The sequence below is a fragment of the Primulina tabacum genome, chromosome 11 (genome assembly GCF_025594145.1).
Source record: "Primulina tabacum isolate GXHZ01 chromosome 11, ASM2559414v2, whole genome shotgun sequence".
Taxonomy (NCBI): domain Eukaryota; kingdom Viridiplantae; phylum Streptophyta; class Magnoliopsida; order Lamiales; family Gesneriaceae; genus Primulina; species Primulina tabacum.
In genome coordinates this window covers 8,116,981-8,144,650 of record NC_134560.1, presented here as the reverse complement: position 1 = coordinate 8,144,650, position 27,670 = coordinate 8,116,981, and the positions used below count along the sequence as shown (strand labels likewise).

Here is a 27,670-nt window from a genome sequence, read left to right as displayed (position 1 = left end):
ATATTAAGCTAACTGTGTCTACATAAGCCACCACGCACCTCCAATCCTACAAACCATGATGTTAGCAATGGACAAGATAACTCAAGTCTTGTTATTGTTCCTTGCATGCAACTTTTTCCTTGCATATGGCCTTAGAAAATATGGCCTTAGAATTGATCTTCATATCGTCGACAAACTGCCCGAGAAGTCGCCACCGCTGATCGTGTCGTGCCGTGATCGAGAGGGTGATTTCAAAAACCGAACACTTTATGCAAACCAAGATTTTAGCTGGAGTTTTACTGATGTTTTGGAACTTATTTACTACTATTTGTCATGCTGATTGGGGTTCGAAGAAGATAATTTTCATGGATTACAGAGGAGACGCGGGGCATGTATGCCTTCCGGGAAGGGATTGTTATTGGATAGCGAAATATGATGGTATTTATTTTAACGAGAAATTGTTTTTTACTTGGTCTGGTGAGACATCATGATTTTGGATGAAAATTAAGTAAGTAAATCAATCTGCTTTTATTAGCAATATTAATGTAAATTCAATTTAATAATGTTGATATTGATCATCTATTATTTGATAAAGTTTAGATCAATTATTTTTTAATGAATAATTAACATAATTAATTAGTATACTGGTGTTAAAATAAATCAGATCCGATAAAATTTTAATCTCAAATAATAATTGTAGGACCGAGTGCTTACCGCTTTACCAAAAGCTATAGCTAGTGGTAGTGGTGCAATTCAAATCTTTTAAACCGCACAACAACTCAAGCACCACGGTTCGATCGTTCTACCAAGCAGGGACAATTATTGCACCCAACAACCTCCCCTCCCAATAATTGCACTCGTTGCAATCAATGAGAATTGAACCCGTGACCTTGGCTCTGATACCAATTGTAGTACCGAGTGCTTACCGCTTTACCAAAAGCTATAGCTTGTGGTAATGGTGCTACTCAAATCTTTTAAACTGCACAACAAGTCAAGTATCACGGTTCGATCGCTCTACCAAGCAGGGACAATTATTGCACCCAACAATAATAATAAAACTCACATTCCAAAACAAACATACCATTTCTTTCGAAAACATCACTCAGTCCTCCCATCCTTCTCTGTCCACGGTTATGTCCCCCATTTTTAACCTAACTCATCTCATTTCGTTTATTTTACCAGCCGATTTGCCGTTGTCGTTGACCTGAATTCCGAACTAATTACATTTTTGAAAAGCCCTCGACTTTTGAACAATCTTTTGGTATTAATATTTAGTGTATTTCGATCCCTTGACATCGACTCGTTTCTTTTTCGGTCGTCTTTTATCATCGCTCGCCGCTTGAAATGTGTGTACATCGTCTCAAAATTATATGACAAATAAGGGACACTTGGCACCAATAAAACAACAATATTGAATTATAAATTATGTAAAATTATGTAATTTATAAATAATTTTATATAATTATTATCTTTATTTATCTATATATCTCTCTATTAAGCTTGAGGGATGCTTTGGTACGTTTGGTAGTGCATCGATCTCTCCCTTTTATTCTTTTTTTTTTTCCCTCTTTAATGTCTATTTATTTACCGAAATTTCATATTTGTAAAATTGATGCACATGCTTTTCTATGACTAATTTTTTACGAAAACCTCACATTTAAAATTATTTTCAATCTTCTATTTCTACATTAAGATTTATGTATTTGTTTCATTTACAATGTATTTTTTCCTTTTTTTTTAGGTTTTTTAATATACAAGTATGCAACACGTACGTGCAAGTGAATACTATTTTGATATTAGTTTTAGTTACTCTTGATTTCTTTTTTTTTTTTAAATAATTTTATTTATTCTTGAGGGCTAGTTTCATTAACACTCCCGTAAAAAAATGTAAAAGAAAAAACATCATATGCAAAATTAGTAACATTTTAGTTCCTGTGTTTTAAAAAGCACACGTGTTGGGTGCAATAATTGTCCTTATTTGATGGAGCGATCGAACCGTGGTGTTTAGCTGTTGTGCGGTTTAAAAGATTTGAGTTACACCATTACCACTAGCTATAGCTTTTGGTAAAGCGGTAAGTACTCGGTCCTACAATTGATATCAGAGCTATGGTAACGGGTTCGATTCCCGTTGATTGTAAGGAGTGCAATTATTGGGAAGGAGATTGTTTGGTGCAATAATTGTCCATGTTTGATGGAGCGATAGAACCGCGCGTGGTGCTTGATCTGCTGTGCGGTTTAAAAGATTTGAGTTGCACAATTACCACTAGCTATAACTTTTAGTAAAACGGCAAACATTCGGTCCTACAAGACGTAAAACCCCACCAAAATGGACAAATGTGTCCTAGCTTTTATAATATATGGTTAAATGTGTCTGATTTTTTTAAAAATGAATGATTTATATGTCTGTTAATATTTTTCAAAGGGTTTTATGTTTTTTAGATTTTTCACTAGTGGGGTTGGTGCAAATTAGCCCTGTAATTGCTTTAATTTAACATTTTAAAGGGGTTTTATGTTTTTTTAACAAATCACCCGAACATCTATTTAAATGGATCCAAAATCATTTAAATTCACAAAAATTCTAATTTCTTTTGAAATTTTAAAATCATAATATTCGATTAAAATATCTAAAATCATTCATTTATAGTCTAAATTGTCGCATAATATCCATTATTATAACTTAAAAGAATACCAAAATCAATTTAAGCGACCAACTATCCTGAATTTTTCCTACTTTGTGATTTACTTCCAAAAGTTGCACAAAAATTTCCCAACTCGGGATTTAACAATTCTAAGGTATCGAACATCTAAATATCGAATTATCCAACACTAAAATTCGAAATCACTAAATTTAATAGGCTGAAAATTCAAAGATTGCCAAACCATTTCTGAAAATTCGACCAATACCTAAAATTGACACAAAGTTTGTACCTACATCCAAATATACAACAGATATCAAAGATTGGTACCAAAATTGCATAAATGGTTTGGTGGGTGAGCACTCTTTTACAATTTTGGGTTAAAACTTGATCAAATCAGGTTATTTCGACACCTGACTGTTAATTACGTATTTGTTTTAATTATTTTGATTTCTTATTTTAAATAATTAATCTCAATTTTCCTAATAATGATTAATTATCATTAGGTCAATATTATGTGTGGAAGAAATTTGTGTTGCCGATGACTTTATCGATATAAACAGTTGTTTCTTTGTTTAATTTCCATTTAAACTACGGTTTCCTGTCATAACAAGGACATGGACTTCTGAAAAATCCTCTGCCCCGGAGCTAGAATTGCTAAAGGATCATAAGCTGATTTCCTCCGTACAAAGACTCCCCACCGTGCACCAAAGTGCGCCCGCCACTCGTCCCGCGTGGTATAATGAGGCAGATATTGCTTCACTCCTAAAATTTCAAACTTACAGAAATATAAAATTCTTTCGTTTCGAATTAAGATGCTTTCTAAGCCATCGTTTTCTGATGATAAGGGAATGGCGTGTGGAAGAAATGCCACCAGGTAAAAGATTTCCCCGTCTGGTAACACAAATGAAGTTCGGTTGTCCCACCTGAAAAAATAATGAAACTGCAAGAACTTGGGAGATTGTGTAAATAGATAAGTTCTTTTGATGAGACTGTTACTTGTATTTATTCACAGGGTAGACGAGGACTGGACCGTTATTTGTTTCAGTCAAAATATTTCCGAAGACAACCTCCGCGAAGCGGTTGATTTTGCTTTTAGGAACAAGCAGATTGAGCCATGGATGAGGAAGATCCCACAATCCTTTTGATCTTAGTTTAAGTTCCGCTGCATGGACCCGATCCAGGAATGTCAGGTATGGGACTTCGGTAACAAAGAGTGTTGAGGGAATGTAGCTTAATGGAGACAATAAGGACTTAATTTCCTGCAAAAGTCACATATTGTGAAATCTGCAGAAATTTGATAGTCAAATGGCCATCATTCAAAATGTTTTTTATGCCTCACCTGGTCTACTTTATCAGCCTCATCAGGGTTGAAATTTTTAGTCAATTCCAGGCAAAAAAGTGTCTTTCCATCTGATGTAAATTTGCTGGCTTGTTCTGGCTCTTGTGGGATGAAAGAAGATCTCCAGTTGTTAATGAGGCCTGTCTTGTTTATGATCACGAGACCTTCTATGTAATCAAACGTGTTTTCTGCGGATATTAAACGTTCCTGGTCTCTGGAGAATGTCAAAAAATCTGAATATAGTACTCTAATCCACTTCACCTGTCAATAGTTCAATTAAAAGTTTACTAAACTGTTCTCGAATACGACCGATTTTGATTAGTTGTTAGTTTTTTCAGAGTGTTTATGAGATTTTACCAACTTTGGCGCTGGCTCTAGAGCGATTCGTGCTCGAATTATTATTCCAAACTGGCCAAGTCCACCTAACACACCATGAAAGAGGTCTGCATTCTTCTCGTCTGAGCAAACTATTACTTCTCCTTTTCCTGCATCCACGAGTTCAGTCAAAAACTTCAGCAAATATTTATTTATAGATACAAGAAAGATATAATCCAAAATTTAGATTACAAACCTGTCACAACTTCTAGCTCATTTACATTACTAATTTGGGGACCATGTCGAAATGTTTGTCCACTGATCCCGGCGTTGGACAAAGTACCACCAACTGTGAGATGTAGATAATCAGTCCACGATTTTGGTGCCAACCCATGTTTCAGGCACTCGTGAAGAATATTGATCCATAAATCTCCTGCAGAGACGTCAACATAAGGGAATTGTCCCTTGTAAACTTGTATTTCCCGACTACTTAATGATTCCATATTGATCACAATTCCTTGTGGCGCTTGTGCTTGGCCTTGTAACGAGTGGCCGTGGCCTCGAGCGGCAACTGTTAGCCCTGAACTAGGACCCATCTGCCAAACATGCCGAATCGTTGCAGCAATATCAGATACTTTGTTAGGGTGCAGAACTGCCAGTGGGAGGATATGGTACTGGTTTCCAAAATCTCTTGCTGCGAATTCGTTACCGTGGAAACTAAAATGGCCGTGGACATGGATCGTCCTCAGTGAAAACGGAATGCTAGAGATGCAGATTCTTAGTTTGATCACCATGCAGCACACTAATAAGATTGTGAAGCTTCTTCTCATTAGAATGTTGTTGTGTTTCACAAAAGACATGGATGGATGATTCATGTTTCTTTGGTTTTAGAAGTTCAAAATATGGGAAGATATGGATTTTGATATCTAACTTATATTATATTGTTGAGGATGGAATTTAATGAGAGCTTAGAGTACAGAGAGTGAAGCCAAATGGGTGGTTTTCAAGATCTTTTTATTCCTTTTGGGGTCTTTCAATAGTTTGCAAGAGAATCAATTACGTATTGAGGGGAAAAAATGTTACACGAAAGAAAGATTTTATAGATCTTTGCTTTGTCACAGTTCCCACCATAATTTAGTCAACATAGTATTTGTTTCATGTGTTCAAATAGAAACTCAAACGCAACATGACTTCAATATCATGTAAAAAATAATCTAGTACGTGCTTTGATTGACATATACATCATATATAACTGTTGTTTTCCAACTATTTCCTCCCAGAAATTTCATCCATATGCAGCATGCACAAAATCTGACATCCCGAGATTATAGTAACGATATTATTCAAAATAATGATGTACTTATGATCAAACATTCGCGTCTACCAAAAACTATAACTGAAAATAACAAAACAACTCAAATATTTTAAAAACATATAACGATGAGAAGATCACATGACTATGTCTAAATACAAACATGTGGGCATTGTAAACAGTCGTTGAGATAATTGTGCAGAATCTCATTTCATGGATCATAACATAATAGAATATTTACCTGTACTGTTATCCACTTCTGTTCTTGATGACTAGGAATTTGGTGATTTTATTCCATTGTTGTGTAAAATCTGACAGCTATCCGCGTATCTAAAATCCAGATTGGATGAGAGGGAGAGGGAGAGGGACTGACAGATTCTTCTTTGGATTATGATCTCAGGCATGGCTCGCAACACGAGGACTTTGAATAAATGCACTATTGAGTTCACTTTCTCTTCGGGGCCTCATTTTTATTGCCAAATGATATCTCAATTAATGTTCGTTCTTCCATTTTTGAGGCCTTAAATTTGTTGTTGGACCATCACAATGTGTCCCGTGTTCTACTCTATTCCACATTAAATGTGCAATAAATATGTCAGCAACTTATAAGATTTTATTCATGAACAAGAGAGCACTCGAATAAGTAATTTCGACCGTAAATATAATGTTGGTTACAGTTGAAGTTCTTGATCTAGTAGATGATGCATGTTTTGTTAAGAATAAGAGAGCTATTGAATCAACGCCCTTGGTATTTTCCCAACGATTGGTCAGAATACGAACAATATGTGAAATTTGACTGTGGATAAGACGGTATGTCTTGCATCCAAGCCATTATTTTTTGGGTTAAAACTTACTAATTCTATGAATTTGGACCAGTGATTGAGGTAGATTCACTGATGGGAATTGGGATATGATAATCTCATAGATATTATTCTTTCCTCGAAAGAACAAGAATGGAATCGTGGATGGCAAAGATCTTAAATATTTAATCTTACATGGATCATCGTGCTTTAAAAAGGGAAACATGATCTCCACCTTTTTTTTAACTTGGTATATATTGTGAAAATAGTCCAGTGTTTGCACGCATATTGGAATAAACTCCTGTCAAATCTTTCAACATTCTTGTGAAGTTTGTCTCCCACTTTCGTCTTTGGATATAGGTCTCCATTCAACTCATCAATATCAAGAGTTATTATTATACCAGAGATTTTTCTTTGCTACGTCTGAAAATTTTGAACGTCGTTTTTTTCACTATATTCATAAGTACTGAAATCCGACTCCGAGGCAATAATTCTTCAATCTTCAATTTGGCATTAAGCCCCATTATTTGTTCGAGCGATGAATGCTAATAATTTACCACCATTATTCATGCGAATAATCTCATATTATTTCTTTTCTTTTGGGGAAGATTTGTTCCCGATAATGCTATCAAGATTTGCAACTAAATCAAGGTTCGCCACGAATCTTTCCACCATACACAAAAAAAAAAAAAAAAAAAAACTATTGGTACAAAATTTATGCCTTACTAAGGTATCATTCTACTTAGGATTACATCAAACCATTGGAATCATGGTTCGTTGTCGCGGTCGTGGAGATCGGAACGGATGTTACCATTTCAGTTACAATGAAATTTCGCGGAACGAGGTATTTTAAAAAAATATTTTAATATATGAAAATTAAAAATTTTGAAAAATATTTAGAAATATGAAAATTAAAATAAATATCATTTAAATAGATTATTTGATGTAAATAAGAAATTAAAATATTTTTAAAATTTTATTAACAATTTATTGAACACAATTTATATCGTCATTATATTTAAAATATTTCCAACCATATCAAAAATTAAATATACAATTAAAAATTATTTGTGTTTAATTAATTAAAATTTTAAAATATTTTCGATTGGATATATATAAGTTCGCACAAATTTGAATCAATTTAGAGTGATGACTAATAATAAGCATCAAATCTTATATAAAGTGATGTTACAAATTATTTAACATCAATTAAAATATAAATATTTTATAATTAACTTAGTTTTTTTCACACGTTGTAATGAAAATTTCTCAATAGAAATAGTTGACTTGCGGTCTCTTCTTTATTAGTCTTTCATTGATGGATGCAGCGGGAAGAAGACTCAAGATTCACCATCTCACATCAACCGATGTGCTTTGCTTTCCAATGTTCCTAGTGAAATTAATATTAAGCTTATTAAATTACTCATATCATATGATAATAAAATAACAATGAGAAATGAAATATAAGTTGATGAAAACAAACATTTATATTCAAGCCATCAACCTACAAATCCGTTCCATCAACCTACACACCCGGAACCTCGTCAAGGTTGCATCCGTTCCGGCCGTTCCGTTCCCGTTCCTGCGAACCATGATTGGAATCAAAAGCACTCGATTATTCTTTTTCCCCGCCTTTACCACTCAATTTCATCCAAGAAATCAATATTCCATTGTCTCGTTTGAGATTATATATATATATATATATAAAATCTCAGTACAACGATATTTACGACAAGTATATAATGAGATTTTTCTATATATGTATAATATGATTTGATAAATAAATTTTTTATATTTAATTTTTTATTATATAAGAATTGTTGTATAAATTTGATTGTATATGTAGCATTAGTAAATTTTAAGACAAACAAATCAAGCTCGCCTATTTAATATGGAAAATAGCATTCATTCAAGGTTTAATTAAGCTAAAATGCCCTGCCACATGTTTTCAAATTATTATTCAATCCCTAGAAGAATTATTTTTTACTGAGGGCCCAACACAAACAACGAAGCATGTAAGTTCTCCTTGACCTTCTACTGAAAAAAATACTTGTGATGGTTCAAAATTTTCATGTTCATTTTGATGAGTTTGGTTGATGGTGACTTCTCATTTTGTCAATGAACATTAAATTATTTATTTGTGTATTATATTATTACGCTGCATGTTGTCATAAGGTGTAACAGCATTCGAAACAACACTTATATCTGATACACACAATAATTACTATTATGTTAAACAAAATTCTTTCAATTGTGACGAATTATGTATAATATATCTATTAATATTGATAACGAGAATGATGAGTCACTCTAATAATTTTCTTGAATCATATATTGGATGAACACGTGATACATTTATTAAGAGTGAAGAATTAATTCATAGTAATCGATCCTGTCAAAAAATTAATAACCTTTCTCATGAAACATATATTTTTATAATTTATTAGAATTGATCACACTTTTTATCATTGTTATTTATTTTCTACTCAATAAAAGTACATACGTACGAGTTGATAGTTCAGTCACTCTTCCGAATAAAAATCAAAATAATTATTATGAAAAAAATGGTTTTTAAAAATCTAAAAAATTCCAAACTTAAATTTAAAAAAATTATTTAACGAGAAAAAAACGTCATATTCGCTTCGGCCAGTAATTTAATTAAAGTCATTTTAGTTTATCATTGCAAATATTAAAAACTAATAAATCATTGATATAAGAATATGTGACCACTATTGATGTGTACGATATTTTCACAAGTTTCGATATATTTTATTCAAATTTTTTTTTGAACATGTAAGACGGTCTCACGAATTTTTTTTTCCCAAATACACGAAATTTGTAGTCAACCATTATGTCTATCATTGTGTTACGACTTATAATTGATTATCTATAATTTCCAAAATACATAAACGACTATAAAAACAAGCGAAATAAATATTGATATATAGCACAAACCTAGCTATCTAGCTGACAAATATATACTTCTTTTTCGTTTGTTATATATATACTAGCACCCCAGTATACGCATTTTGTGCTTATATAATTATTTTTTTAAAGTATTTTTATTTGTTTCGACGACTTTTGTAATTACTTTGAGGAGTAAGGGTTATTTTATAATTTTTTTAAATGATGATGGAATCAGCAACTGATATCCTTCGATGCACAATGAGTAAACTTTCGTGCAAATACAGTAGTCTGAAAACATGCTAGTCATGTAATTGCACTGAAAAATCGTATAAGACAGACTCGTCAAAGAAAATGTTAGTAAGGAAGAATCGAACTTCTGACATTGATCAAACGCTTACTTATTCCACCAACTTGGACACACGTCATAGGTGGGTTTTTTTTATAATATATTGTGAAACAAGATACTATCAACATTTATACATTATAAAATTTAGGAAATATGATAATTATCAAAAAAAAATTATACGAGTTATGTAATAATTTATTAATTGGTTGTTGATAGATACGAATTGACAAATTAAACAAATGTAATTCTATTTTCGATTTTTGCATGACTTATTTTTCATTGGTTTTGAAGACATAGTAAACGCTGGTATTAATTGTGAAAGTCAAATGGATTCGCTTTGAGGTACAGAATATCCCGTAAATAATTTGTGGGACGTTCGTCGCATTCAAACTAAGGTTGGACCACCTAATTAACTGGTATTGTCACCCACCAAAATCAATTTCTTAATGATTATCAGATTTAGACTGGTTTTTGACGTTATTATTAGGCTAGATTTGCTAGTGTAGACTTTTTGTCGGCAAAGATAATAAAAGTCACATTAATTATGAGGAAAAAGTGAACAATCTTTTGTAGCGGAAAAAAATGAAATTAGCATTTGATTCATACAATGAAAATGTGCGGAAGATTCATTCATTCAGACGAGAAATTGCATCTACAAATAGATACATTCTTTCATAATTCAAGTATCCTTTCATCAATTTCTCTCTCATCTTATAACATTTCAGTGCTTAGTTCTATAATATTTGTGAGGTGTTTATTGTAACGCCCCAGATTTGACGAATGCCTTCACTGTATCAAGATGGGTCTTTTCAGCGTGCTTATGTCCTCACTCACACGCACCCTAGGAAACTTCCCAGGACCCATCCCAAAATTGCTCCAAGTCAAGCACACTTAACTTTGGAGTTCTTATGTGATGAGCTACCGAAAAAGAAGATGTACTCAAATCTTTTAAGCTCTTTTCAACTGTACAGTCTCATACCTGAACAGTTTCGGAATCACTCTCCTTCCGGTGTAAGAACAGTTCATCCATGTTTCCTCCACCTAGAAGCGTGCCAGGAGCCTCTCATTGTCCGTGTCACCTCATGGCACCGACAATCATCCCACGTCCTCTTCGATCCCGGGCCTCACATGCCCACCAACTTCCGCTTGGTTCGTCCTCGAACCAGACCGTACTCGGAGAGGTCGGCCTTGATACCACATGTAACGCCCCAAATTCGACGGCTGTCCCCACTGTACCAAGACGAGTCTTTCCACCGTGATTATGTCCTCACTTACACGCACCCTAGGAAATTTTCTAGGGGATCACCCGTCCCAAAATTGCCCCAAGTCAAGCACGCTTAACTTTGGAGTTCTTATATGATGAGCTACCAAAAAGAAGATGCACCTTCTTGATACGAGTAGTACATATCAAGTCTTTTAAGCCTTCTTCAACTGTACAGTCCCATTCCTGAACAGTTTCGGAATCCCTCTCCTACCGGTGTAAGAACAGTTCATCCATGTTCCCTCCACCTAGAAGCCTGCCAGGAGACGCTCATTGTCTGTGCCACCTCATGGCACCGGCGATCACCCCCCGCCCTCTTCGGCCCCGGGCCTCACATGCCTACCAGATTCCGCTTGGTTCGTCCCTGAACCACACCGTACTCGGAGAGATCGGCTCTGATACCACTAAAATATCATGCCCCGGGATGCATGGCATGAACATCGGCAATGTTCTTGAAATGCAATAATTAAACAGACCAATAACACTAAGCCTTATTATTCTAAAATAAATTTATTCAACACAAAGAATTATAAATTTTCTAGCCAAATCACCATCCCCAAAATTCAGACAATTCTTGCTCGTCTATCTCATTCTCATCTGAAATGAAATGTAATAGATGAGTGATATGGTCATCACTCAGTAATTGAAGTGATCATATCTTCAAGTTTAAAAAAAAACATTATAATATTTTACTTATTACTAGATCATATATTTAAAACTTATTCACGAATAGATCTAAAACAGAAAACAATAAACGTCAAATATCTGGCTTAACTCCCCAGACATGATCATATTTATCTGGCTTAACTTCCCAGATTAGATCATAGTATCTGGCTTAACTCCCCAGATTAGATCATGAATGTCTGATTTAACTCCCCAGACTGGATCATAAGTGTCTAGTTTTACCCTACTAGACAAAGTCACAAACAAGATCAAGACATCACCAAAATTATTTATTGAAAACAATCGTCATGTAATACATCATATACTTAAACTTAAAATACCATGAAGACAAATATTATAACGTATCAAGAAAATACACGTTCCACTTACAATCTTTTGCTAGTATTGAAATTAAGGTTGACTCTAAGAAAACTTGAATCCCCCCACCTGGAACTTTTTCACGTTTTTTTTTGTAGAGAGGGAGAGAGTGTTTTGAGAGAATTAATTTTTTAACGCAGTGGAGAATGAGAAAGATGAAGGGTTATAAGTTTTATATACCTAGGATAAAGTTGGGGCGATGTTAGAATTGGGCTCAAGGGCTTGGGCCTCACATTTATTTTCATCTATTAAGATATTATGTGTTCTCTATAGAAACACAGTGAGCAGTTGTTTACTATAAAATATTATAATGGAATTCTTTTCATCTTACCCGTAATTTTTACCCTAATACTTTTTGGGATTTTTCATGTAAATATCGGTGTCCAATTTATTATTTATTGTCATATTATTATCTCATGTTATCGCACGTGAGACCAATAAGTGATATCAGAGCATTGGTTTAAAATTTCTTAAAATTCTGAGCATGTTCTGTGGTTTGCAGCCTATACTGATCTTCCACATCAGAAAATATTTTTTGAGATTTTTCATTAAGACGAGATTATTTTGTCCGGTATATTAAATTGTTGTAGATATAATGACGAGCAGGTACGAGATAACCAAGTTCAATAAAGGCAATTTTATTTTATAAAAAATAAAGCTACAAACAGTTTTAAGAAAGGAAAATTGCTTGAAAGCTATTGTAGATAGACATGTGGAAATGGCGGACGATGGAAAGTTGAATGAGATGAATGATAATTATGTTGCCAATTTACATTTGGCTATAGTAGACGAAGTACTGCAAGTATCTCTGAGATAAAAATAACAAAATTTATCTGGAATACTCTAACAAAGATGTACGGTATCAAGTCACTACACAACAAGATTTTCCTAAAGAGAAGGCTTTATACTCTTCGGATGGCGGAATCCTCATCGATGTCCGACCATATCAACACACTAAATACTTTATTTGCACAACTCACTTCAATTGGGCATAAAATAGAGGAAAATGAACATGCAGAACTTCTATTTCGAAGTCTACCAGATTCATATGATCAACTTATCATCAACTTAACTAACAATATTTTTATGGGTTCTCTAAAATTTGACGATATCTTAATTGCGGTTCTTGGAGAAGAAATCCGGCGCAATAATAAGGAAGATAGGTTGGTAACTTCGAAGCAGATGGAGACTTTACCGATGAAGATTATGGACCGTGACTCCAGTGGGATCCAAAGGCGAGGTAAACCAAAGTCGAGAAGTAAGAAGAAAAATATATACTGCTTTAAATGTGGCGGTAAATGACACTTCAAGAAAGAATGTATGAGTATCGAGAAGAGTTCGCAAGGAAGTGTTGCCAGTACTTCAAGCGGTGATGAAATATTATTTAGCGAAACAACAGTTACAGAAGGTAAGCACAAATTTTGTGACACGTGGATTATGGATTTAGGAGCGACGTGGCATATGACGTCTCGAAGAGAATGGTTTGATTATTATGAACTAGTCTCAAGAGGATATGTATTCATGGGAAATGATAATGCCTTAGAAATCGCGGGTTGGTACTATCAAAATAAAAATGTTTATGGAACCATTCGCATCATACAGGAGGTACGACATATGAAGGGACTGAAGAAAAATTCCTTCGGGCAATTGGATGATATCGGGTGCAAATCCCGAATCGAAAATGAGATCATGAAAATTGTCAAGGGTGCGCTTGTGGTTATGAAAACGAAAAAAGTTGTTGTGAATCTGTATGTATATTTGGGATAAACACACAAAGTGTCAGAACTAGCTGTTGCATCAAGTGGTTCAGGAGAAGAATTGAAAGTGTTATGGCATAGAAAGCTTGGACATATGTTAGAACGAGGGTTGAAAATTTCTCAGAACGGAAGCTGCTGCCAGGACTTATAAAAGTGTCATTACTCTTTTGTGGATATTGTGTTACTAGTAAACGACAGACTAAATTTTGACACTTCCAATGCCAAAAGTAAAAGCATTTTGGAGCTAATTCATTCGGATGTTTGGCAAGCACCGATTATATATCCAATCAAGAAGAAATCAAGAAGATTTCTCTATGAGATGTTGGCAAGCACCGATTTTGGAGCTAATTCATTCGGATACTTTATCTCGTTCATTGATGATTTATCTATGAGATGTTGGGTATATCCAATCAAGACGAAATCAAGTGTTTTCCAAATTCTTAAAGATTTCAAAGCACAAGTTAAACTTGATTCAGAAAAAAATTCAAGTGTCTGAGGACTGACAATGGAGAACAATATACCATTGATAAATTTTATGCATTTTGCCATCATGAGGGCATCAAAAGACATTTCACGACGATTTACACACCTCAACAGAATGGGGTGGTGGAGTGGATGAACACAACCTTGTTGGACAGAACAAGAGCTGTGTTGAGGTCTGCAGGTCTAGATAAGTCATTTTGGGCAGATGCAATCAAAACCAGTTGTTATATTATCAATCGTTCTCTTTCAGTGGCGATTGATCTGAAGACTCCAGTAGAGATGTGGACCGGGAATTTGGCAGATTATTCTCGTTTGTATACATTTGGAAGTAATATGTATGTTATGTACAATTCGCAAGATAGATCAAAGTTGGATTCGAAATCCCGAAAACGTATCTTCTTGGGTTATGCTGATGGAGTAAAAGAATTTCGGTTGTGGGATCCAACTGTTCACAAGCTTGTCATCAACATAGATGTTATCTTCGAGAACGATAAAGTAAAAGGAGACAAAATTACGCTGAATTCAGAAACTACTATATTTCTGGTGGAAAATAAAATGGACGAATTTCAAATTTCTTGTGAATCAGTACCAGAGCACGAAGAACAAGAACATGTTGAGTCTGATGTTTCAAATTTGAGGTAGTCAACTCGAGATAGAGGACCACCAGGTTGACTTTCAGATTGTGTCACTGAAAGAAATATTGCATATTGTCTATTATCAGAGGATGGCGAGCCATCGAGTTTCCAGGAGGCTACTCAAAGCTCAGATATATTCTTGTGGATGATAGCAATGCAGAAAGAATTGGAGGCATTAGAAAAGAATAAAACTTGGGATCATGTTACACTACCACGAGAGAGGAAAGCCATTGGTAATAGATGAGTCTATAAGATCAAGCATGATGGCAATAACCAAGTGGAACGGTATCGTGCTAGATTTATGGTAAAAAGGTATACTCAGAAAGAAGACATTGACTTCAATGTGATATTTTCTCATGTGGTTCGGCTTACAACAGCCAGAGTAGTGTTGACATTTTGTGTTGTGTTTGACATACATTTAGAACAGCTAGATGTGAAAACGGCGTTTCTTCATGGAGATCTTGCACAAGAAATCTATATGCTTAAGCCAGAAGGTTTTGCGGAAAAATGCAAAGGAAGTTAGTTTACAGGTTGAACAAATCTTTGTACGGTCTCAAACAGGCGTCGAGGTATTGGTACAAGATATTTGATTCCTATATCATGGGCTTTGGATACAACAGATTGAGTGCAGATCTTTGTACATATTTCAAGAGGTCTGGTGATGATTCTATCATTTTGCTGTTATATGTGGATGACATGTTGGTAGCAGGCCCCAAAAAAAATCAGGTCCAAGGATTGAAGGCACAGTTGGCTAGGAAATTTGATATGAAGGACTTGAGACTAGCAAATAAGATTCTAGGGATACAAGTTCACCGAGACAGAAGTAACAGAAAGATTTTATTTTCCCAGAAAAATTATTTGAAAAAAATCTTGCAACACTTCAACATACAAGGTAGTAAGCCAATTTCGACCTCTCTTTCTGTTAAATTCAAGTTATCCTCCAAAATGTGTCCTAGCAATGAAGAAGAGAGGATGGAGATGTCTCGAGTATCATATGCATCAGCAGTGTTCGTCATGATCTATACAAGATCGGACATTGCTCAAGCAGTGAGAGCAGTTAGTCGGTATATGGCGAATTCTAGAAGAGAACATTGGAGCACGGTTAAGAGGATCATTAGATACATTAAGGGTACCTCAAATGCTGCATTATGTTATGGAATATCGAATTTTACACTCAATGGCTATGTCGATTCAGATTATGCATATGATCCTGATAAGAGAAAATTTACTATTGGTTATGTGCTTACACTTGCAGAGGGAGCAGTAAGATGAGTTTCAAAACTGCAAATAGTTGTCGCGTTATCTACAACGGAGGCAGAATACATGGCTACTACTCAAGCTTGCAAGGAGGCAATATAGATTTAAAGATTAATAGAGGAGATAAAGCACAAACAAAATAATGTTCTTTTGTTTTGTGACAGTCAAAGTTCTTTGCACATCGCAAAGAATCTATTCTTTCATTCTAGGAAGAAACACATTGAAATCCAATTTCACTTTGTGCGAGAAGTAGTAGAGGAAGAAAGTGTGGATATGCAGAAGATCCATACAAAAGATAACATAGTAATTTTTTTACCAAACCAGTAAACATTGATAAGTTTGAGTGGTGTACATCCTCAAGTGACCAAGTAGAAACGTAAGCAGCAGGGAATGACAAAATTGAAAAGATGTATGAAGATGTGTTTGATTCTCAATCAAAGCTCTAAGTGGGAGAAATATCGCCAAAGATAGGAAAAGTTACATTAATTATGAGGAAAAGTCAAGTCATCTTTTGTAGCGAAAATAACAAAATTGGCATTTGATTCAGAAAATGAAAATGTACGGAAGATTCCTGCGCTCAGATGAGAAATTACATCTATAAATAGATGCATTCTTTCATAATTCAAGTATCCCTTCATTGAGTCCTCTCTCGTCTTATAGCATTTGAGTGCTTAGTTCTATAATATTTGTGAGGTGTTTGTTATCATGTATACGAGAGTGTATTCTTTTTGGAAACAATGTGAGCGGTTGTACGCCATAAAAATATTATAGTAAAATTCTTTTCATCTTGCCCATGGTTTTACCCTAATAATTTTTGGGAGTTTTTCATGTAAATATCGGTGTCCAATTTATTCTTTATTTTCATATTATTATCTCATATTACCACACGTGGACCACACTTTTCTAGTACGTAACTTAGATGATGAAATCCGAAAAATTTTGGGATATCTTAAATTCTAATATTAGATATTTGTGCTACGAAAACTAGGATATATGTACATATATATATGTGTGTATTGTTTATTTTATTATTATTTTTTATTTTTTTATGACGTAGCAACTATTGGTGGAGTATTGTATCGTACCACATCCAAAAATTTATTTCGTATATCGTACCAAAAATTATTGTATATCGTTACCGTACTGAAATATTGTGGTATACTGATATTTCGGTACGATATCAGTATATACCGTTTTATATCCAAAAATACATTATATTTTTTTAAAAAATTAAATTTATTATTTTAAAATATTATATAATTTTTAATTTATTTATATTATTTCGATATTTCGTTATATACCGAAAATTTCAAATTTTATGTTTTTATTGTATCAAATATTTTGGTATCGATACTATACCGTACCGAAAATTTTGATAAATACGGTAAATTTTGGTATGCTAACCTCCGTGTATACCAAAAATTCGTTATTTGTAGTTTTCGAAGCACACTGATAAACCTTCAAGCTAACACAATAAATTATAAATTATGCAAATCAGATAAACCACATTGGACAAGTTTTATATGATATACTCACCCAAAAAGATATTATGTTTTATTCAATGAGAGACGAGATAAACATAACATATTTCCCCTAAATGGGAGAGTTCACGCTATCAAGCCAAGAAATCATATACCATTTGTTCATTATGATGTTAATGGACTTCACCAATATTTTATTTATTCAAAACTACAACTTCAAATAAAAGTTCTCCCAATAAGAAAGAAAATCCACCATTCTTCAAAATTAAAACAAATACAACACAAAATTATTTTAATAAAATTATAAATAAAATAGATTTTTGTAAGAAGGTCTCACTGATTTTTTTATGTGAGAGAGGTCAACTCGATTCATATTTAAAGTGAGAAGTAATATTTTTAACATAAAATAATATTTTTTCGTGAATCAGATCAGGTTGAAGAATCGTCTCATAAAATTGACCAATAAGATCGTCTTATGGGAGTTTTTGTATCATATGTTTTACCAAAAGATTAAAAACATAAATATTTCCTCAAATATTAAAAGAAAAAAAAACAAAATAACTTGAAGAAAAAACTAAACACAAAAATTATTCAAGAAAAATAAAAACTAAATATTATTCCAAATAAATGGTTACTTCAGATACAAAGTCACTCTATAATGTACACGGTTTCACTTACTATTAGAAGGATGCATATTATCCAATGATGTATGTATATATTTAATGCCTTAAAAATCCATAAATTTCCTACTTTTAATAGATAGACTACATATTAAATTTAAATACTACACCGCTAATATTCATTATTATCCATTAAATATAGACAATTACATTAATATTATCAAACTAACAATAATTATGCTTATAGCTATTATTAACTGAGCATCTTAAATAATTTTATTTCTATTTATATCCAATTGATAGCTTTTTTTTTTCCAATTTTTATGAGCATATAAAAAATCTATAATTGGATCACCAAGTCCATTATATTGCTCAACTATTGTAAAAAAGATCTCAACTAATTTAAAATTTAGAATCATTAAATAAAATCATGATATTTATGCAATTTTAGGCACATGAATTTGGGTTTGGTGACAATTTTAGTCCATTTTTTTTGGAAATCGTCCTTATTCTTTTTTGGATCGCTAAATTAATTCATAATCTTTCGTAAATTTATTCATTTCAGTCTCTTTCGTCATCTTCTAGTTGAAAATTAACTGATATCGAATCATGTGCAAGATGATAAGAAATTTGCGAAAAAACTTAAAGCGAACAAAGATATCCACAAAATACAGCGGATCATGCTACAACTGAAAATCAAGAACATAATCTTGTAAACGAATAAAATTGAGACGAAAGCAATATGCTTACCAACCAACAATCTAATTCTACGGTAGAGATGTCCTTTATTCGTTTACAAGATTATGGACTTTTAATGACTTTTATGGAGTTTAAAAGTCTAGAGGTATTCAAACTAGACTTTTATATACTCCATAAAAGTTTAGTGGTATTCAATGTAAACTTTTGTAGAATTTTAAAAAGTCATGTGGTATTCAAACTTGACTTTTAAAAACTCTACAAAAGTCTATAGGTATTCAAAATGTCAATAGACTTTTAATGACTCTAGGAAATTCTATTAAGTACAAGAATTATAGCCTAAGGTACAACAATAAAATGTCAACAAAAGTCTTTGATTCAACCTAAAGATTTGGATGTACATTTAATTGAGAAATCTCCCAAATTCAATACAAACTTTCATTCTTTTCTCATCTATTTATTTTTTTTTATTTGTACTTTTTAAAAACATAATTAAAATTTAAATTTTTTATTAATTATTATATAACATTTTATTTTTAATTATTTTCTTTAATTTTAGTTAATCTATATATTAAATTATTGTATAAGCAAATTCATATCGATACTATACCAAAATTTTCGGTATATCGAACCAAAAAAACCTTACATTTTAAAAAAATTTATAATTTATTGTTTTAAAATATTATATATTTTAAAATTTTGTATATTTTTCCGATATTTCGGTATATACCAAAATTTTCAAATTGGATATCGTTACCGTACCGAAAAATTCGGTATTGTTACCGTACCGTATCGAAATCTTCGGTATACTTAAAATTCGGTAAATTCAATATTTTTTTATGGTAATCTCGGTATACCGAAAATTCGGTATTTTTTCCCACCCCTAACAGGGCTTGTATTGGCATGTGCTATATTACACAATTTTCTTTGAAAGAAGAATCAATTTGATGAATTTCAAATTGAACTAGATAATGAAGCTCAATTGTCTTCATCAGCACAAGTTTATGAAGGTGACGACTTTGATCAGTTATTTAATACTCAAAAATAACAACGATCAAATGCTAATGCATGGAGGGATATCATAGCCAATGGAATGTAGAACGATGTTGATCAAATTGTCAGTAATGATTAGATTTTTTTTATAAAAGACTACTCATTATTTTGATTGTTCTTTTAATAAATTTTATTATGAACTTATAAAAATATTATTCATTAATATGTTGAATTGACATAAAGAATTGAAATTTTGATTTCAATAAATTGGATATTTCATTTGTCATTTTTCACAAATTAAATTGATTTAACTTTTAAGTAAGTAAAATTCATTTAAATTCATAAATAAAAAAAATAATTTAAAATTGAAGAAGTTATCTATGTCCAATAATTAAAAAAATTAATAAAAAATAAATCACAATTATAAACTACAAAATTCACATAATTCTATGAAAAAGTTTACAAAAGTCTACAAAAATCTTGAAAAAAGTCTATAAGAGTCTATGAAATTTGTTTTACAATTCTTGAGATTCCGTAAAAGTCAATAAAAATCTACCAACTCCACAAAAGTCCATCATTTAAAAAAAGTCATTAAAAATATTTGAAAGTATAGAATGAATACACCCCCCTTAGACTTTGTTGTGGTTCGAATTTGATGTCATCAAAGGAGAACTAAGGTTCCTTATATTGGTTACAATAATTGTAACGAAATGTGGCGTTTTAGCTGCTGTATGATTTAAAATATTTAAATTTTATAATTACCACAAACTATAGCTTTTGGTAAAAAGAAAAACGCTCGATCTTAAAATTGATATCCGAACCAGTGACACATGTTGTTTCTCATTTATTGCAAGAAGTGTGATTATTGATAGAGAGATTGTTGAGTGCAATAATTATCTCCGCTCGGTGGAGCAATCAAAACATGTGTTTGAGTTGTTGTGCTGTTTAAAAGATTTGAGGTCACCATTATCACGAGTTATAGTTTTGATAAAGCGGCAAATTTTCGATCCTATACTTTAATTTGAGGAAAATATGGTAAGCTTGTGTATCGGACGATTTCGAGAAAATGGATAAACAAAAAGAAAAAAATGGGTATTAACCCGATAAATTTGAATCACCATTCGAGTTTAAATTTGAGTCAACCCAAAATTCAAAATAGTGTTTTTTTTTTCCAAATTTGAAACTGAGCAGGAATATCAAAATACAAATATTTCTTAACTTGGTTAGATTCAAGTGAGATTTATTTATTAATTTATTTTTCGTTTTTTTTTTATAAAATATTAAAATTGTAGTGCTACAAATTGGGTCAAGGTTAAGTTTGTTATGTGAAAGATGTGGGCCCGTCCAAATGTTTTTGAAACCAGCCTGAGAATGAATCGTCCCAAAATGACGAAGGGTAAGTGGACTTCGGGTCTTTCGTTAATTAAAAAAATATATTTGAGGAAGGCTTTATGAATTCATAATTACGTGATCATTTATTTTGAAAATATATTTGAATTTATATACACTAGTTATTCGACTACATGCGTTGCGTGTTTGATATATATTATTCATAAATATCATGTGAAATGGTCATAATTTCCAACTAAAATATGTAAAATAGGACAACAATGTTGTTGATAGAGAAAGAAATTGATTGAATGGAGAGATGAAGAAAATGATGGAATGGAGAGATGAACTGTAGAACCCGTAAATTAGACTACGCATAAGTCATGCATAATTCTAGTATTTTAAAATGATTTTATTGCATTAGTATTTAAATGCTTTTCTTTAAAGTTAATTATTTTATGCAGTCGTTTAAATTTTTATCTTTTCAGTAATTCAGTGAGGCCGGACTGGAGTTGGAGTTTCGAGATAAAATTTAAGATTCATAAAACATTTTCAGAATTTATTTTAGCTAGCAAGTAAGTTAATTTAAGTTAAAAGGAGGTTTAGGGATTTATTTAAGCAACTTGAGGTGAGTAGAAAATAAATTCATTTAAGTTCCATAATTAAGGGGTTAGTTCACTAAATTATTTAAAGGATGGGTAAGGCATTAAAAGGATTAAAGTTTACTAGTTGAACAATATATCCCCTTCCACTTATTTGATAATTTCGGCCACCCCCTTTAGTGAGACATCATCTCTTTGCAACCTCACCTTTGACCCATTCTTTGATATTCTAGCATGATAACCTTTTTAATTATTAACAACCCTTAATTAATTAATTAATGAGCAACATCCTAGCCTTGTAAACATGTGGGATTCGGTCATAGCCTCCAACAAAACACTCCAACAAATATTTGTTATAAACCAAAATTCAAATTTCAAAATAGGAGACTTGGTCTTGCATTTTCCCATTAAATTTGCAACCATTCCCTCACTCACCTAACCAATATTTTCCCCTCCCTATCACCGAAATCTGAGAGCATTTTCAGAGCCTTAAAACCGTGGGTTTCATAGCTTAAAACAAGAGGGAATCGAGTAATAAACAAGGAAGCAAGATCACTCCACCTCCTTCGCCCCAAATCGTCTTATTCTTTCGTTTTTCTTTCAAACGAAACCAGGCATGCATATGTTCTTCCTTGACTCTTAAATCAAGTCTTATTATCATTTATTTTCATTACATGATCATCATTTCCATGGCAAAAACCGAAACACACCAAGAATTTTCAGAAAAATAAACATGCATATTTCGGCCCCTCCATTTCAAGCTTCACGGTTTCAATTGTTTTGATGGTTTCAGGTATTGGTTCGATTCCAGGCTCCCAAGGAAACATCTAGACATGTAATAGGATGCATTAGGACCATGTTGGTCCATTCATGTCACCACATGAACGCTGGAAGTTGAGAAAATGACAGCAACTCCCCATTTGTGTCCATTTGAGTTTCGAAAATTCAGTTTGCTGTCAAAGGGAAAAGTTTCTGATCATGGCTGCCCAAAAGGCCTATAGCCATGGTTAGAACACTTCCCTAGCATATCTAAGACGTGACTAAGTCGCCCTTTTGGAGGCTTGGTCGATGGTGAATCGGTTTTTAAATAAAACGCAAGAACAGCCTCTTTCCCCATTTCGGATTCTTATTTTTACAGCAAGTATGGTTCGACTTTTGTGGAATGGTGTGGATCTTGGTTGGCCTATGGCCCTTAGCCATGGTTCATACCATACCCCTATATGTCTAGATAGTGCCATGGTCAATCAAATGGCCACTGGAACGACACGAGACAGCAAACGAAGCACAACACCACACACGCATACAAGGTGTTCTCGGGTGAACCTTTCGGGTTACTTCTGGAATGGTGCAAATTGTGGCTGGCCTAGGGCCCTTAGCCATGGTTCAAATCATTTCTTGGAATGTTGGTAAGAGCATCTGGTTGGTGGTTCAAGCCCCAATGGCCGGTAGTCTCGAAAATGACGTAAGGAAACGCAAGCATGCTGCTGTATTTTGTTGACAGCAAGTGATGCGATGGTTCAGTGGCTCGTTCGAGTTCTTCGTTGGCTGTTAGCCTATGGCCTTGGACTGGACAGTGCCTCATTAAGTTAGGAAGGTCATGTTTTTGGTCGTTTGTGATTCGGATCATTTTTGAGGTCGTACGAGGATTTACGGTGCGATGTGCCAAATTGACTCTCGAAAGAGCGTTTCATGTTTTGGCCTCCATTCACCTAGATTTTTACCCTCACCACTTTAGGAGCATTATTTCATCATTTAAGGCGTATTTTAATCATGACTACTTGATGGTTCGGTGTTGGTTCGGGTTGGCATGGAGTCATGATTAAATACGAAGTCGTAGGCGCAATTGTCTCAGTTTTCGGATTTAATTGCATAGTTTGGTCAAGTAAAAGCTATTGCATATTTTTAATGGCATATGTAGGTTGCAGCGAGCCTGGGAGCGATCCAATCCATTCAGTAAAGTTATTGCAGGATATTTAATTATGTTAATTAATTATATTACGTGCAAAAATATTCATTTTGAGATTTATGCGATATTGCTTGTGGTCACTTTACTATCATGATTAAACTCGGTCGCCAGTTACCGATCCGATCGTCAGTTACCGGTCAGTTCAGTTGTTTTACCCAGTATATTGTGGCAGTAGTCTGATCAGACGTACATTATTAAACCCGGTCGCCAGTTACCGATTCGGTCGCCAGTTACCGGTCAGCTCAGTTCAGTTCAGTTTAGGGACCACTTGCGTAGACCATAATCTCACCAGAAAATTATTAAAAGTTATTTCATGACAGGGCTTCAAGGAGCAACCATTTTCATTTATGATTTCCCAGTTCAGTGACGCACGTATTATAATTAATCATGACACGACATTTTTACGATATGCCTCATAACATGATATTTTCACTTGCATGCAATGTTACTATTTAATTACTTGTTATTTACGATATATGCATGTTGAGTCTTTAGACTCACTAGACTTGATTGTTGTAGGTGCTGATGATGTCGGGATCGAGGGCGGGGACCAGTGAGTCAGCTCGAGTCGGCAGTAGTAGGACCCGAGGACCTCAGTTCAGCATTTATTATTATTTGATTGCTCAAACATTTTGTTTGTCGTTGGATAAACTTTTATTGTTATTCAAAAATGTTAATTTCTTCCGCTGCAATTTTGATCATCAAACTTTATTTATCAGTTCATTTATGAATGAGGCAATTTAAAAAAAAAATTTAAATTTTTCCGCAAATTTTCAAACACGGATTTTTAGGCCTTTACAGCTGGTATCAGAGCAATGGTTCTGTAAAGGGTTGTACTACTACTGACCACGAGAAGCTCATGAAGTCACGTCTTCGGTCTGTAAGTTTTACATTTACGCATTTTATTTAAAGCATGAATTATTTGACAGCATGTTTTCATGAATTATTTTACGTCCAGATTTATTTTATTACTCAGTATTTAAATTTAAATGAATTATGGAATTATGCATGTTGGTTACGTATGGGTTATGTATGGAACAGTATGCCCCCTAGACGCATTCTCGAGCGCACTAGAAATGAGGAGCCTCACCAGGAGGACGGGGAGGAGCAAAGGCAGGAGAGAGACTTACCACCTCCACCACTACCTCCACCTGACATGAATGCCCAGATGCTAGCTGGGATGACGCAGTTCTTCGCACAGTTTGCGGGGAACAATGCCGTGGCGACCAGGCCGACAGGGCCTGAGGCTGTATATGAGAGATTTATGAAGATGCGTCCGAAGGAGTTTTCAGGGACATCGGACCCCATGATTGCCGAGGGCTGGATCAAGTCCCTCGAGGTTATCTTCGAGTTTATGGAGCTTGGGGATTCAGATCGAGTTCGTTGTGCCTCTTATCTGTTCGGAGGAGATGCCCGCTTATGGTGGGAAGGAGCTTCAGTAGCTCTTAACTTAGCTACACTGTCTTGGGTGCGCTTCACGGAGGTGTTTTACTCCAAGTACTTTACGGATGAGGTGCGTTCGCGTTTGATCAGGGAGTTCATGACCCTGAGACAGGGAGATCTGACTGTTACGGAGTTCATCCGTAAGTTTGAGAGGTGCTGTCACTTTGTGCCCTTGATTGCGAACGATGCCAGTGCCAAGCTGAGACACTTTCTGGATGGTCTGCGGCCGATCTTACGCCGCGATGTTAGGGTTGCTGGCCCTACTACCTTTGAGGTTGCTGTTTCTAGGGCTTTGGCTGCAGAGCAAGATCTGATTGATATAGAGAGGGATCACTTGGGAAAGCGACCAGTTCAGGTACCACACCGTCCTCCTCCTCTCAGCAGCATCAGCATCACCATAAGAGGCCGCATCACGGCCCGCCCAGAAACAGAGGAGGACCTCAGCAGCAGCAGCAGCAGGGATGTGTCGTCCCGAGGACTTTTGAGCACCCAGTCTGTCCCAAGTGCTCACGCCGTCATCCTGGAGCATGCATGTATGGCTCAGGGAAATGTTACAAGTGTGGCAGCACAGACCACGTGCTGCAGCTGTGCCCCCGGAAGAATCTGCCTACCCAAGGCAGAGTTTTTGCTCTCCATGCTGCGGAGACGAACCCCGATACCATGCTGATGACAGGTACCTTACAGCTTTAAGTTTATATTTGCATTCCAATGTTTTGGGAATCGGGATTAAGATTTTGAACTTAGTATTGCGATAGGATTGCATGCTCTACTCAGTATTATTTTCGGGATTAAGATAGAAGAACTCTGACCTTTGCATGTCTATAAGCTTAGCTCTGTGATTGTTTGGGTTCAGCTTAGTGTTCCGAACTTTCAGGGAGAATTTTCATAGCTGGCTCAGCTACCAAGGCCCTGATAGATTCAGGGGCTACCCACTTATTTATTTCAGAGGTCTTTGCGAATTTTCTCAAATTTAAGACCATCGGGCTAGATGTAGCCTATTCAGTATCATTGCCTTCTGGAGAGGAGATAACAGCCACCAATGTGATCCGAGACATAGACCTTGAGCTGCATGGAAATCTTGTTTATGCGGATCTTATCTTATTGCCGATGCCAGAGTTTGACATCATTCTGGGGATGGACTGGCTATTACTGAACATAGTTTTGATTGACTTCCAGCGGAGATCTGTTCTAGTCCGACCGCTTGGAATGACCCACTTCTTATTTGAGCCGGACAGGTACTTTCCTTTACCGCGCATTATTCCATATGTTCAGGCTAGGAAGCTCATGCATAGAGGGTGTCGGGCGTTTCTAGCGACCTTTATATCTGTCCCCGAGGCGCCCAGTCAGTCAGCCGTAGATGTTCCGATTGTTAGAGATTCTTAGACGTTTTCCCTGAGGACGTTTTTGGTATGCCACCCGAGAGAGAGGTGGAGTTTTCTATTGAGCTTATGCCAGGTACGGTTCCGATTTCCAAAGCACCATACCGACTTGCACCGACAGAGATGGCAGAGCTTAAGAAGCAGATTCAGGAATTTCTTGACAAGGAGTTCATTCGCCCTAGTTTCTCACCTTGGGGCGCGCCAGTCTTGTTTGTTAAGAAGAAAGATGGCACGATGAGGCTTTGTATTGACTATCGGGAGTTGAACAGGGTCACAGTGAAGAACAAGTACCCACTTCCGCGGATTGAGGATCTATTTGACCAGTTGCAGGGAGCTTCGATTTTCTCTAAGATTGATCTGCGTTCAGGTTATCACCAGTTGAGGGTGAGAGACGCCGATGTTTTGAAGACAGCTTTCAGGACTCGTTATGGTCACTACGAGTTCCTTGTGATGCCGTTCGGTTTGACGAATGCGCCAGCAATCTTCATGGATCTCATGAATCACGTATTTCAGCCGTACCTCGACCAGTTTGTGATAGTGTTCATAGACGACATTCTCGTCTACTCCAAGAATCGGGAGGATCACAGCAGGCATCTGACCACAGTGTTGCAGACATTGCAGAAGCACAAATTATTCGCAAAGTTCAGTAAATGCGAATTCTGGTTAGAGAAGGTGGCGTTCTTAGGCCACATTGTTTCCAGCAGTGGCATTGAGGTAGATCCAGCGAAAGTTGCAGCAGTCAGAGATTGGGTTGTGCCGCAAAATGCATCAGAGATCCGCAGTTTTCTTGGCTTGGCAGGATATTATCGGAAGTTCATTAAGGGATTCTCCTCGATTGCAGTTCCACTCATAGCACTGACAAAGAAGAATGTGAAATTTGTTTGGAGTGAGGAGTGTCAGAAAAGTTTCGATACTTTGAAGCAAGCTCTTATCTCAGCACCAGTTTTGGCCGTGCCGTCAGGGTCCGGTGAGTTTGTTCTGTATACCGATTCTTCGAAGCTCGGTCTTGGCGCCGTATTGATGCAGCATGGGAAGGTGATAGCATATGCTTATAGACAGTTGAAAACCCATGAGAAGAACTACCCTACTC

The 27,670-nt window shown here is 35.0% G+C and overlaps 1 protein-coding gene across 1 annotated transcript; it reads right to left on the bottom strand.

The window, feature by feature from the left end:
- Positions 1 to 3,129: 3,129 nt before the first annotated feature.
- On the bottom strand, positions 3,130 to 5,401 carry LOC142519500 (cytokinin dehydrogenase 6-like). The gene is made up of 5 exons (XM_075622534.1): positions 4,529 to 5,401; positions 4,315 to 4,442; positions 3,958 to 4,218; positions 3,615 to 3,877; positions 3,130 to 3,541 (listed from the first exon to the last, which is right to left on the bottom strand). The coding sequence occupies exons 1-5, from the start codon at positions 5,145 to 5,147 to the stop codon at positions 3,220 to 3,222; spliced, it is 1,593 nt and encodes a 530-aa protein (XP_075478649.1). The 5' UTR covers positions 5,148 to 5,401; the 3' UTR covers positions 3,130 to 3,219.
- Between the last annotated feature and the right edge of the window lie 22,269 nt (positions 5,402 to 27,670).